Source organism: Pteropus alecto, unplaced genomic scaffold (assembly GCF_000325575.1).
Source record: "Pteropus alecto unplaced genomic scaffold, ASM32557v1 scaffold21, whole genome shotgun sequence".
NCBI classification, from domain to species: Eukaryota; Metazoa; Chordata; class Mammalia; order Chiroptera; family Pteropodidae; genus Pteropus; species Pteropus alecto.
Genome location: NW_006436282.1, coordinates 8,434,965 through 8,449,808, shown reverse-complemented (window position 1 = coordinate 8,449,808; position 14,844 = coordinate 8,434,965). Strand labels below are relative to the sequence as shown.

Here is a 14,844-nt window from a genome sequence, read left to right as displayed (position 1 = left end):
ACAATTTTTTTTCATTTTTATAATTTTAATAGAAACATTCTATGTGTATATTGTGTTTTTCAGGTTTCTAAACATTTCTATCTATATTTGGTAGGTAAAATATATATTAAAATATAATATGGAATAAAGAAAATGGCCATAGAAAATATTAAAAAGTCATCATTTAAGAGAGGTTTTATTAATTCATTAACAGAAATATCATGATATAAAGTTAGATTTGAAATCATATAAAATGTTCACATATTTGTTAACTCTTAATTGTCCTAAAATGTCTGATTCCAGAAATCTCAAATATATAAATGACAACCTTTAATTTCCCAGAGCTTTTAAAAAACTCATGCTAATATTTTAGTTAATCTAAATAGATGTAAATATTAAATAAGAAAATACGCAGCTATTGATCTGATATCTCTCTTTAAGGCATTTATTTTAACATTATAATAGAACTAAGAAGAATATTTAGTTGTTCTCTAATTTTCTTCAGCATTTTAAAATAACAATTTTTTCATTTGGGACTATTATGCTACAGAATACATTTGGAAGAATTCAAATGTTGATGACTTCATGGATTTTACTATAATGAGTTACCATCCATTTATGACTATGAATTTATTCAATCAAAAGAGTTGTTAAACATTTCAAAGTACAACACTTCATCTCAAAAATTTTATTGAGGAAAGACTGATTGTCCCAGCACACTGAGATTTTCATGGATTTTCACAGCCAATGAAATATGAGACTGAATAAGTAGTTCTTAAGTTAAGCAGGCAACCATTCTAATAAGTTAAAAATATATATGTTACTGAATTTTTAAACAAAGTTCAAATCACTACTGTAATATAGTAATTTTTTGCCCTAAAATATTAATGGACTTCTGAAGTCTTCTTATGTATAGGGAAATTCTTATGTAATTGAAGATCTGGTTTAATATTAAATAGAATCTAATTAATTATTTTATATTCAATTATATAATAAGTTTTAAAAACAGTATAACAACTTTTTTGGGGAGTTAGGAGGACATACGTAAACAGCAAAAGAAACCAAATAATGAGCACTTGATTGGACATATATTGTTTTTCAATCTAAATCATTTGAACACTCAACCTATATTTTATTTAGGCAAAAATTGCCAGGAAGATGTTGATGAGTGTGAATCCAAGCCTTGCTTTCCAGGAATAGAATGCCTCGATACCTTTGCTTCCTACCATTGTGGTTCATATCCAAAAGGATTTTATGGAGATGGAAAAATATTTCATGGTAAAAGTCCTTATTTTCTTACATAAAATGTTTTTTTTCTGAATTTAATTAATTTAGATCACTCATTTCCATTTTCTCTTTTACTCATGCATTCATTCAGTATGTATGCATTAAGTGTCATGCATTAAGCTAGACGCAGAAAATGTCAAAATATATGTCCTTTGACTTAATATCTTTGAATATGATAGCAGGGAATATGACATGTAATCACCTAGTTCAATATGGTGGTCTATGTTTTTTATAGAAATGCCTAGGGAGAATAGTAGGAATACTATATAGGGAATCTATGTCTACCAGGAGGAGTAAGGAAAAGTTTTCAAAAGGAAGTGTCACTACAGCTAAATCTGATATATTTGATCAAGAGAGAAAGGCATTCTAGACAAAGGAAACAGCAAGAGCAAAGGTACAGAGGCGTCACACACACAAACATCACCGCACACCTTGGGCACGTGAAGCATAGGGGGAAGGAGGACTGCTACAGGAGTTGAAACAAGAGAGGTAGCCAGTGTCCAGACTACCAAGAAACTGTGAGAAACAGGATAAGGTTTACATTTGAAGAAGTCTATATAAAAGCAGCGTAAAAGATGGACTACTTGTGGTTAAAAGACTATGTAAGTCTGAAGATAGGAAGAAGAGTTAAGACAATATCATAGGAAAGACATGAAGATATTCTGACCTAAGTTGAGGAGATAATTTATGACAGAGACACTAAAGATGCAAGTTGATAACACTTGATCAGTAATTGGGATCAGCATGGTGAAGGAAAGTTATTAAATTTCAAGTGTTTGGTTTAGGCAAATGAGTTTGTAGAATTGGCATTCATATTGTTATGGAAGCCCTAACCCTAGTGTGGCTATATTTGGAGTAAGGAAGTAATTAAGGTTAAATGAGATCAGAAAGGAGGAGTCCTGATTCAATAGGATTAGTGTCCTTATAAGAGGAGACACCATAGAGCTTGCTCACCCTCTGCCATGTGAGGACACAGAGAGATGACCATCTGGGAAGAGAACTCTTACCAGGAATCCAATGGCCCTGTACCTTGATCTTGGACTTCCCACCCTCCAGAATGGTAAGAAAATAAACTCCTGTTGTTTAAGCCACTCAGTCTATGGTATTTTGTTATGGCAGCCCAAGCTGACTAAGACACATATGAAATGTAAGGAAGAAGTAGTTTTGGAGGGGAAAAATAATGAATTCCATTTGGATACATAGAGATTGAGGTGAGTATGGAATTCTAAGTGGAGCTCAAGAGGGAAGATTACTTAGTTACAATTTTTTGAAACATCAGTCATGGATAAAATTGCCCAGGAATAATACTTAGAAAAGAGGGGACAAAAAAATGATGGAAACCAACATTTAAAAACTTAATAGAAAAAAGTAAATTATAGAAGACAGTGTCAAAGAACTATATCTTTGGTATCATCTTGAATGAGATCCTATTTTGATTTTTAAAAAACTATACATAATAATATAATATCACCTTGTGCTTCAAATTGGGGTGGGCCTGTCCAGCACTGGACGTAACAGATTTGAGGAACCTGGTGCAAGATGATAAGGGGAATTCCCTACTAGTTCAGCTACTCACATTTCCCCCTCAATACCCAGGCCTGAGTACTCACATCTTCTACTCTATGCACTAAAGTGATCTAACAGCTATCTCTTCCAAACAGAAGCCCATTTGCTCAATAAATCCTTTATCAAGTGGAATTTAAGAGGAAAGCAAGTTGAATCAAATCCCATTTACATGAGTAATTAAGTTTCTCAACTCTGTCAAAGGCATTTGTATATTTTAGGAAGATGCTTGTTAATACAAAATATTTTCTTATTGTTGGTAGTGTTTACTTAGTTTTATAATAGTTATTGAATATAAAAGTAAATACAGCATATTCTTATTCTTGAGGTTGAATATAAAAGTAAATACAGCATATTCTTGAATATAAAAGTAAATACAGCAAATTCTTATTCTTGAGGTTGCCAGCTAGTGCAAGAAAGAGATACATAAGAGTCAGTATCATGAAAGACAATATTCTGAAGAAGAACACAGAGGGAAGAAATAGATTAGGTGGGTGAGTGGAACTATAGGAAGATGTATTAACTCAGACTGCCATAACAGAAGACCACAACTTAAACAACAGAAATTTGTTTTCTTACAGTTCCGGAAGCTGGAAGTTCAAAATGAAAGTGTTAGCGGGGTTAGCTTATGGCTTCTCTCCTTGGCTTGGAGATGGTTGTTTTCTCACTGTGTTCTCACATGGCCTTTTATCTGTGTACACACTCTCCTTGTGTCTCTTCCTCTTCTTATAAAGACTTTAATCCTATTGGATTAAAGCCCCACTCTATGACTTCATTTAACCCTAATCACCTCCTAAAAGTCTCTATCTTCAAATATAGTCACATTTAGGAGTAGAACTTCAATATATAAATTTGGAGAACACAACTCAGTCCATAACAGTAGGATTTGCAGAAGAGGTGACATTTAAGCTAGTTCTCTTATCTAATTTGCAGAGTTCAAACCAAGTAACATTTTTATTGTATATTTTTATCCACAGTGCTATGGTTTTATAATAGTTTGATCTGTTTTTCATGTAGATATTTACAGTTAAAGTACAGTTTTTACATTCATTTACTACACCTACTGTGGTTCTCACACAATTTGACAAAAGTATAACAAAGGAGGAGGATAATAAAAATGCCAGACATAGAGAGAGGAGTGTTAAGCCAACAATCAGAAATGCTTCTAGTAAGTAAAGTCTTAGTTAAAATCTAATGACAAGCAACACCTCCCATGTGTTTTCCAGAAAGACCAATATATTTATTCTTAAAATATTATATAAAGTATTAGGTAATTAGATCGCCTAATATTACATAATACAGTATACAAATTACTCTTTTTATTGCTAATCTATTGAATTCTCCGGCTTATATTTTAGAAAAAAATGATTCCTGTGGTATAATAGACAAATGATATAATTATTTAAGGTGTTTCAAAGAAGCTTATAGTTGGAACTAACCATTTCAAACTTACTTTTGACATACCTCTGGTCATTCAACATCTGCTCAAACCCTAACAGAAATAAGAAGCTCATTGTTTCACAAAGCCTTTTCCTTTTTATAGTGCTTTTTTATAATTCTCATTTTATTCAATAACATTCTATGATTGTCTTCATAAAAATCTTGCACATTTCACATTAGCTTTCTCTAAGCCTTTGCATTTTGTAACTTTAACTGTTTGTCTTGCAAGATATTATTGCAATTGTTCATTTGCAAGACATTGTTGATCACTGCAATATAGGAAAAGCTATCTTGATTTTAAGGTTATTCATGCATCCAGTTGCCTGACTCAACATTATTTACTCTGTTTTTATAGTTTATTTTCTTTCTTGATTCTATAGCTAGGCAATATATTTGCAAATAGTGGCTTTATCTCTTTTACTTTCTTATCATAATAGTGACTAAGATTTGGTTTATATTCATGATGTTTTAGCACTGGGCAAATATTTTTTATATATTTTCTCATTCGATTATCATAATAGTTATATACAGTAACTTATTATTTCTGTTTTACAGATGAGTAAACAGAGGCATAGATGTGTTATCTGTTCAGATTTACAGTGTTCGTAAATTACAGAAGAAAGATTTAAAACAGCTATCAAATTGTAGAGCCTTAGCTCTCAGACTTAGGATCTCATTGTAGTGGTTGAGCTCTCCAGTGTAAGGATGAATTAACATTATTTCTTAATGATTTTGATGGAAATTCTTCTCATGTTTCCTCGTTGAGTACGATATCACTATATGTTTCTGCTAGATACCCTTCATCCAGTTAAGGGATTTCTCTTTGTCACTTTCTTAGAATTCTCTTTGGTTTTAAATCAGGAAGGGTTTTAAATTTTATCAAATGCTTTTTCAGTATATTTATTACTTGCTATAATTTCTGTTAACTTTAGACTAATTCAGAATGTTTTCAATCAAAAATTGATGTTTCAAATTATATTTTCAACATTATTCTATATTATTTTCTTCATTAATAAATTAATTTTGTAATGTAATTATGTTACTAGAGATACAAGTCTATTTAATCCTAATGTAGTAATATACAACCACAGTGCTGCATTTAGTTTGTTAGTTTTATTTAAACTTTTTAATACATATTCATAAATAATATTAACTATAGAATTATGCCACTCTGATCAAATATTTATAAAACTTTTCATCTCTCTCTGTGTATTGCAACGGTTTTGTAAAATATTCTTTCCTTGATTATTTGGCAAAAGTTTTTCCATTAGATAGTCTTTCCAGGCATCATTTTGGGAGGTAGTTTAGATTTTCTTTTTCTCTCATGGTAATTATTCTATCAACTACTCTACCACTTCTTCAATCCATTTAATCATATAGATTTTGTAAAAAATACCATGTATCTCATCATGATTTCAAATTCTTACTTTAAAATTATATGTAGTATTCTTGTATAATTTAAAATTATCTTCATATATGTAGCTTTTTCTCTTTTCTCATCTCCAAAGTTGTTTAGTTGTATCTTTTTTGTTTTTACTAGCTAGAACTTGCTGAAGGTTGTCTATTTTTTTTTTTTTCAAATAATCATTTACACTTGTTTTCTGTTAACTGTCTGTTGGTAATTTCTGTAATGCCTTGTTGATTTGTAAGAGTACTTTACATTATATGCACTTGAAATTATCTTCTTTATCTCAGTGGTTTCCCTTTATCTATGTTGTCTTTTTATGCAGAAATATTATAAATTTTATATAGTCAAATATAGGCATCTTTTATGACAGCTTTTATTTATAGCTTCCATTTTTAAGGATTTCCAAACTTTTCATGCACAGCTCTTCTCAGAACCCTTACAACAGGGAAAATAAAAAACTTTACAATATGAAAAATTAAGAGATAGAAGTTATGCATATCTCTTAATTTTCTTATAGATTATCTATTATTTTATATTTACTTTTTTAATCCATCTAGAATTTATTTTATGCCATGAGTTAGAGGCCCAACACTTTTTTCCTCCGAATGAATAAACAGTGATGTATTGAGCTATATTTCTGAGCTTCCTATTATGTTTTTATTATTTAATAGTCTTTTTCTATGACAATAATGCATTGTTTTGATCAGTTAGGCTTTATAAAACACTTTAATATCGGTAAGGTAAATTCTCTCACAATTCTTCTATTTTGTAATTTTTAAGGTATTTCTGATGCATACTTTAATATGAACATTAAAGTCATTATATAAAATTTTAGAAGAAAACTTATTTTACTAATATGCCTTTGTTAATATATACTTCTTCCTTTTTTCTGCTTTATTTTTTTTGTAATCCAAAACTCCAATTCTTCCTACTTATTCCTCCAATTCTAATACCAAAAACTCTCCTAGAGAGATGATTCATTTGAAGCAGTGTGGGGTGGGAGGAAGCAGTCCTTCAGCATAGAGAGGCTGGGGAAAAGGACATTGACTTGCCCCAGACATTCTAGAGCAGGGCATTTAGTCAGTTCACCCAAGGATTGATCCAAGGTCCTCTTGCTCTTTGTATTGTGATTACTGCTTTTTTCTTATTTCTGTTAGGGCTATATTTGGTGCACTCTTGCTTTGCTATTAATCTGAACCTGAATGCTTTCTGTGATTTATGAAGTCCTCAGAATTACCAAAAATTTTATTGTCTTTGTTTCTGTTTGTCAATTATGTTAAGTACTATTTTTTTATTGTTGTTTTTCATTTGTTTTCTTCTGTCTTTTCTGGTTTTAATTTGGTCTGGTCTTCTGTTTTTTCACATTGTAAGGGTTTTGAGAAGAGCTGTGCATGAAAACAATGCAAAATGAAACTGTAAATTGACAGAAGAAAGTATAAAAGGGAAACATGTCTAATCACTTCTATGCTAAAAAAAAGCGTTTTAAAGAGTTATTATATAAAGAAAGTAAAACATCCTGGAAGAGAGAAAAATGTGACCCCCCTTCACTGCCCAAAAATCTACAATGTTTAATTCCACTTTAACTATCAAGAAAGACAGGGATATAAAATTCCATTTTGTCACATTGGTAAAATGATTAGAGCTACAGTTCTTTGCCTCTCATACAAAATAGCATTTATATAATTTACCAATTAATTTTCATTTAAGCATTTAATTTCTGTCCTTCTCTTTTCAGGCAAAATTACTTGTTCACTCGCTTACACTCCTATAAGTTTCATAGCTGTCACTCTCATAGTAGTGATCACAGATTGTTAAAAAGAGTTGCTCATGTGTCTATATCCCTGACAACACTGTTTCTCAAGGATGGGGCTGCGCTTTCTTTTGCTTTGAGCCTAATAAATATTTGTTGGCTATTTCTAACTTTACTAAAATTATTACTTATTGTTTAAATTTTATACTGTTTAACATTCTGTGTTATTTTGTGTATCCAAATAGATTATAAGTTCCTTGAAAATAGGAAACGTGTGATGATTCTTCATTACTGCACGGCTCCTAGAATAGTGTTATACATGTAATAGATAATCAATGAAAGAATAAATTACTTAATGTTAAATATTGTAGGTAGAGCAGAACATTTATAAATGTTACTAACATTTCTTCTTTTCTGGTTGCTTAGATATAAATTTTCAGTCATCATCAACAGAGCATTCACTAATTGGTGCAAGCTTTTTCCACAGTCCTGCTACTATCAAAAAGTGCTTGGACACAACCAACATCTCACACTTCTTACTAAAATCAGCTACAACTCAAATGATTGATTCTATGAAGGCTACTTCCCATAAGATACCAGGTTTTGAATATGCAGATCATACTCTAAGTACAAATCTTAGCCTGGGGGCGTTGGAAATTTCAATGAACAACCATAGTTCTTTAAGCATTAACACAAACCGTTTCCATGGCGAAGTAAAGGGTATTACCCAGGGCGCCATCCAAACAGAGGCAAGAAGGTATAATTCTCAAATTAACTAACAAGTCTCCCCAAGGTTACACACAGCATAAGGATGGGTTTGCATCATCAGTTACTAGAGCCATCACTATTTTGCCAGAAAAACCTGGATTGACTAAAATATCAACTTGTGCTGAATTGTCTTGTTTTCTTGGTGTTTCCTGTGTGCCATCCACAGCTAATCCCTTCCGATGTGGACGCTACCCACTTGGGTATTATGGAGATGGCATCAATTGCAGAGGTAGTATGAAACTCTTCAGAAGATACAAATAAAATTATCTAGTTCACATAATTAAGAAGATATTTTTCTATTTATTAATTTCTATTTACTCCTTTTAGTTCACTAATTTCTATTCATTTTATTTATTTGTCTGTATTCTCTTCACACTTTAAAAAATTAACGTGGATGTTTCTGAGTTATTTTTTTAAATGTTAATATTAAGTAATATTATAACTATATGATGTATTATACATATATTTATTATCTACTGTATTTTAGTCTCTTTGGAAAAATCCTATATCAATTATGTCATATAATTCACAGGAACTCCACATACTGGGTGTAATTTTTGTCATTATACAGATGAGAAAGCAGAGCCTTAGAGAGCTAACTGAGTTTTCTGGCATTAAGCAGCTGAAGAGATAAACTAGAGATGTGAATAACATTGTAGTCTGGGTTCTTTTAAGTTCAAAGTGGACATTTAGAACTATAAATTACTAATTCTGGCATATGTGCTTATTCGCAGAAACCAGGCCTCTCTGTAATTCCTCCAGCTCTTGAGAATATAACAAGTTGGGCATCATGTTAATTTTGAAAAAAAAAAAGTGTTTACTTCTTTTCATAATCATCAGCATTGTTTTCTCTGATGCAAATCAAATTTTTGGCTTTGACAAAACAGAAGCTATTTTTTTATTGTTGTTTTGTTTTGTTTGTATTTTGATTTGTTTGAGACCAACTTAAGCAATAGAGTTGTTGGCATATTCTTTTGTTCTCGGTATTAGCTAGAGAAACTCTTGTTTTATTTTATTTTATTTTTTTCTGTAGGAATAATGATAATAATAACCTTCAATACTTACATGTTTATAATATAAAATTCCTTATTATTAACAAATAAAACAACTTTGTGTGTTTCGGTTACCTCAGAAGTGTTAAATACCTAATAGAATATATCAGGTAGTTAGAAAAGCTTAAAGAATACAAATAATAAACTTATATGTTCCCGGCATCTTGCTCTTTAAAATTCTGATTATTTTTGCCATTTATCAACATTTACCTGACTAGTATCTGAAACTTCATTGTTCTCCGAAAATGATTAATCCCATTAATGGTTAGCAGCCATCTCCAACATAGATTTTGTTATGGGAGTAAGTAATTAGCACATATAGTACTTTCTTACCCTGTTACTAATTTTCTTCAGTCGTGCTAGTAGAAAAACAAATACAAGGAGAAAAATAATTTATAGATAAATATAGTGGTTACTGTTTAATAACAGTACCAAATTTTGAAAGTTCCAGATAATTTTACTTTTATTATAACTAAGGTTATGGGCAACATGTACATACTGTATTAACAATTTTTTTTCTTGATTTTTTTTTCTGGATTTTTGCAGCCATTTGTAGACATCCATGTGGAAAAAGCAGGGAATGTGTTGCCCCAAACATGCAAATGTAAACCTGGTTGCACTGGTTCTAATTATCAAACTGGTAGGTGTAGCACCTGTTAGTTTGTAAAATTAATTTAATTGATAATTGATATTTCTAACCATGAGCTTTATTTTATACAGCTATGTGTCACCCTGATTGCAAAAATAATGGAAAATGTATTAAGCCTAACATTTGTGAATGTCTCCCAGGACATGGTGGAGCAACTTGTGATGAAGGTAATAATTAAAATTAAATCATATAATAGAGCCAAAACAAAACAGTATTTTTTTAAAAACCTTTTTAAAAAATAATTCAGTTTTACTGTATACATACTAATATATATTCATTAATGCTGGTGAGGGAGTCAACAATTTTTAATCTTTATTAAAAATAATTTATTGGGGCATGAGAAGGCCTAGAGGCAAACTTGAAGGAGAGAAGAGAAACACAGCTACACCTGGCAGAAAGATGGTGCCCTGTGAAGATGGTGGGCAGGAGCTGCTGCACAACTCCAACATCCACCTCTGTGGGTGGTCCTACCCATCTGATCATCACCTTCTTTGTAGGCATGATCCACCATTAAGTAAGTGTTCATCCTGCTGCAGAGTGACAAGAAGCTAACCCAGAAACAAGTCTCTGACAGTCAAGCTGGAATTCAAAGCAGAGTCCTCAGGGAAAATGGAAAATACATTCCCAAATAGTATTTCTTGACATGAAATACTACTCTAACAACCCAAAGTATAGATTTTTCAAAAAAAATAAATAAAAGAAAGGTAGTACTTTTTCTTTCTTCTATGACTGACCCTACTGTGCTCACAGATGTGATGAAAGGCAACGTAACAAATGTTCTCCTTATGATTCCTATTGGTGGATGGAACGACATGATATTGTCAGGCTTTGTCACAACCGAGGTCCCATTTCCATTGTCCTTCGGTTATAAGCTTATGTTACATCAAGGAATCTAACTGCTCACATTAGATGATTAGGTGAGTTCTCCATCCTGGTACTTCCTCAATGTCTTTGAGCTTTAGAGAATTTACTCTCTGATTCTGGGCCAAGATAATGCCATTGACCAATTACAGATGATGCAGGAGCAGCTGACTAGAGCTGCCATGGACATGCCCTCCGATACCAACAAAGCTTTCAAGACAGAGTGGGAAGCTTTGGAGCTGACAGATCACCAGTGGGCAATAGATGATATTGAAGAGGAGCTTAGGGCCAAAAATCTCCACTTTGAAGGTTTGTTCAAAGGGAATTAAAGACAGATCTCTGTTTTTTGAAAACCAAGCAGGGATTAGCTGTGTCAGGAACTCCAAATTGTGATTAACTTTGTAACTTTTGTTCAAGCAGGAGCCTCTTGAAATAAAAAGGAGGATGTATGAGTTGGCAGGTGTGCAGCAAGGATCATTCTTGTCTGAACTGTTCCTCTTTATGTTTGAAACTGGCGGAAATCTGTGGAATGGATGGTGACTTACTCCAAAACAGTTATTTTTTAAATGTTTAAAATTTTTCATCTGGTGACTCTAGTAATGAAAGAGAAAGGCAAGAAAACTCAAACTAGTGATAATATATAAAACTTGGGCAAAATTGTCTTTGCAAAAGGTGTTATCAATTATACTCAATTATTAAGTGTTGCCAGCCTGACTTCTAACCACAGTAGACTACTGTTTTCTTGGTATCCAAACACCCTGTGTTTTACTTATTATTTTTATTATTTATTTATTTTTATTTTGTTAGTATTTTTTTATAACTTTCTTTACACAAATAATACATTTTCATTATAGAAAATTTAGGAAATATGGATGAGCAAACTGAAGCTCCTGTGTTGTTTATTTTGAGCCTACAGAATAACATAAAGAGCAAATGTGTCAAGACCTTATTCAAATAAACTATTTCAGAGTGAATGCTCAGGGCCAGGAAAGACTTAGCAAACCTTCTCTATCTCATAATACTGTCCAGCAAAAATCGGTGATGGCGAGACACTGCCAGATTCTCAAGTGACTTTGGGATCATCAGAAACAGGCTAAATAATGTGAGATCTTCATCTGGAGTTCAAAAGATATCAAATCCACTGACAAATCAATGGTGCTGTACTGTATATAGCTACTGAGTTGAGCGAAAAACTACCATTTTCCAATTTTCTGCATAATAGAGAGTTTATATATCACTGTAATAAGGGAAAGGGCAATTGCTGGTAGACATGTAGGTAAAGATTGTCCAGGAATAATTCTGTCTGGATTAACTCCCAGGGAAGTGGCAGGATGCCATTATTTTACCAAGAGGTGAATGTAATTTGTATGTTGAATGCTGTAATCGAGAATAAACAACTTGACTCTACAAATTAAATAGAACTGTTTTCGTTTAAAAACATTAATTTATTTGAAGATTTAAAAAATTTTTCTAAAATCAGGGTTCCAAAGAGCAATAGTTTATTTGTCTTTGATAAAATTATCTTTTTTTAGATTTAGTTATAAGGTGCCATATCCCTACAAATATTCAAGCAAAAGACAACTGATTATTGAATAACTTGTCAAACGTGGTTTCAAAAAACTGTGAAATACCAACAAATAGAAGATATCATGAAGTAAGAAGAAACCTGAAAAGTAATTTTTAAAAACATGTCTATAATCATATAATCTTGTTTTGGTTGAAATCTTAAGTGGAGAGTTTATAAAATCGTATTCCTTAAATGGATATTTTAAAAAACAAATGAGTTATTTTTTTAATAATGTTTTAAAAATATGTTGTATAATAAGTAATGTAATTAATGTACAGTTCCTTGGAAGCACAGAATAAGTATATATGTAATATAATTATTAATAAACAGAGCCACATTAAATGCTTTCCTGATAAGATACAAATTAACAAAGTAAATCTAGAGTGAATTAACAGAAACATTCAAATAATAGCATACTAAAATAATTATGAAATGTAAAAGTGTTGTAATTCATAGGGCAAGAATGCATAAGTCTAAGTTTCTCTTTTCAGAAGAAACCTAAGATCATATATTTCCATCCAGTTAACCCCAAGTTTAATAAACTAAACCATGCTGATGATTTGTAGGTGTTTTCAGACTGTGAACTCAATCAATCTCACAGAACTAAATATCATAGTAAAAGAGAACTGAGCTTACTGTAATTTGCTCTTATGAGAAGCTTTCATAAACATAAACTGACTTTTTTTTTTAAATTAAGAGCTGAGTTAATAAGATAATTTGTGTCTGCAGAACATTGCAGCCCACCTTGTCAACATGGTGGCACCTGCTTGGATGGAAATCTCTGTACGTGTCCTTATGGTTTTGTGGGACCAAGGTGTGAAATAAGTAAACAAAGCTCTCTTGCAGTCTAATATAATGAAATTGCTCCTTCGAATAGTTAATGGTTTTAGTGCTAACCGATATAAACCTAACCCCTAAGTAAAAAAACATAAATTTATGATTTATTACAACAGTTAGCATTCTGCATACAACTGGAACTCTGGGTGCCAATGCTAAGACAAAAAAGTTTGTTCTTAGAAGTAACTGTCTTCTTGACCCTATCATGACTATTTCTTTGAGATAAAAGAATTCAGATTTGTTAAATTGCATATAAATTTATCTCATTTATATCTGCGATTACTTTCATCAGTAACTAATAAGTTTCCCAAATGGCCATTTCTTGTTTACTATTCAGTTCAATGGTTTTCTACTTTTCCTTATCTCCATTAGCTAAAAACAAATAAATAACAGAATGTGAGAACTGGAGACCATTTAAAGCCAAAGGATAAATTATTTTTATCTTTCTCTCTAATCTTATTAATTTGAGGATATGATTGGCAGCTATTTTCTAGGTATGTAAAAGCTAGTAATATGACCAATTCTGTTTAATTTACCTTTCTTTATTTTTATTCTATGACCTTAGTGGTTTGTAACAAGCATTGTGAAAATGGAGGTGAATGTCTTACACCAGATGTTTGCCAGTGCAAGCCTGGCTGGTATGGACCCCACCCGTAGTATAGGTAAAATCAGAAATGTTTTCAATAAATTTGTCAAGTAAAAGAAATTTAAAATGAGCCAATGTTGTAAAAACTTGTACCCCGCAAAACACAAAACTAATCTGACAAGATTGGTATAAATTTTTTATTTCATGTAAATCTATCTTTCATTTTCATTATTTTTCTTCTTGTATTAGACCCTAGAATATATTTCAGCTATAATGTTATCCAACCCAACCAATATTTTTTTTAAAATATTTTCTTCATCCATTTGCCTAATGGTGGAAAGAAATATAGCTGTGTTGCATTTCCAGAACTCTTTCAAGTTTTTTTAAAAATTATAACACAGGTATTATATTTATTAACTATCCAAGCAATTCTGAGTTAAGTGGACACCATCATGTTATTCCATTTATTTATCATGTATAAGACTTACTTTTTTGGCATCTAGTAAATTTTCTCAACATAGATTTAATTCAACATTTGTAGCTTGCCACTATGCATGAAGCATGATGCAAAGGAAACAAAGATTTATTTGATTTTGCCCTAATTTTAAGTAGCATATCATTAGTTAAAGAGACACAGGATACAATTATTAAAAAGAGTATGATAAAAATTGGGTTATAACAAGTAATGCAATTAAGGTACAGTTCCATGGTAGCACAGAAGAGGAAAATTAGTTTTGGTAAGTACAGTTTAGAAGAAAAAATATTAAAGTGAATGGGTAAAAACTGGGTTGCTAGCTAGATAATAGCTGAAAATATGAACGATTCCAATTTACCTTTATTTTTATTCTATGATCTTAGTGGTTTGCAATAGGCATGGTGAAAATGGAGATGAATGGGTAAAAACTGGGTTGAAAAATGGGACATAAAACAAAAAGCAACAAATGAACAAACAAAACAAACATATGGACGACAGAATGGTGGTTATCAAAGAAGGAGGTTGGGGAGAAGATGAAGATGAAGAGGGTCAAATATATGGTGAAAAAGAAGACTAGATTTTGGGTGGTGATTACACAAAAGAGTATACAGATGTTGTATTA

The 14,844-nt window shown here is 31.6% G+C and overlaps 1 protein-coding gene and 1 pseudogene across 1 annotated transcript in view; both read left to right on the top strand.

Annotated features, from left to right (window-relative positions):
* The window catches only part of VWDE (von Willebrand factor D and EGF domains), a 63,934-nt gene that overhangs the window by 38,854 nt on the left and 10,236 nt on the right, over positions 1 to 14,844 (top strand). Inside the window, 6 exon segments of the mRNA XM_015589403.1 lie at positions 3,857 to 3,997; positions 9,794 to 9,842; positions 9,844 to 9,887; positions 9,968 to 10,063; positions 13,054 to 13,149; positions 13,727 to 13,808. Of these exon segments, the coding sequence (XP_015444889.1) occupies positions 3,857 to 3,997; positions 9,794 to 9,842; positions 9,844 to 9,887; positions 9,968 to 10,063; positions 13,054 to 13,149; positions 13,727 to 13,808 (508 nt within the window).
* LOC112479726 lies at positions 10,233 to 11,086 on the top strand (annotated as a pseudogene).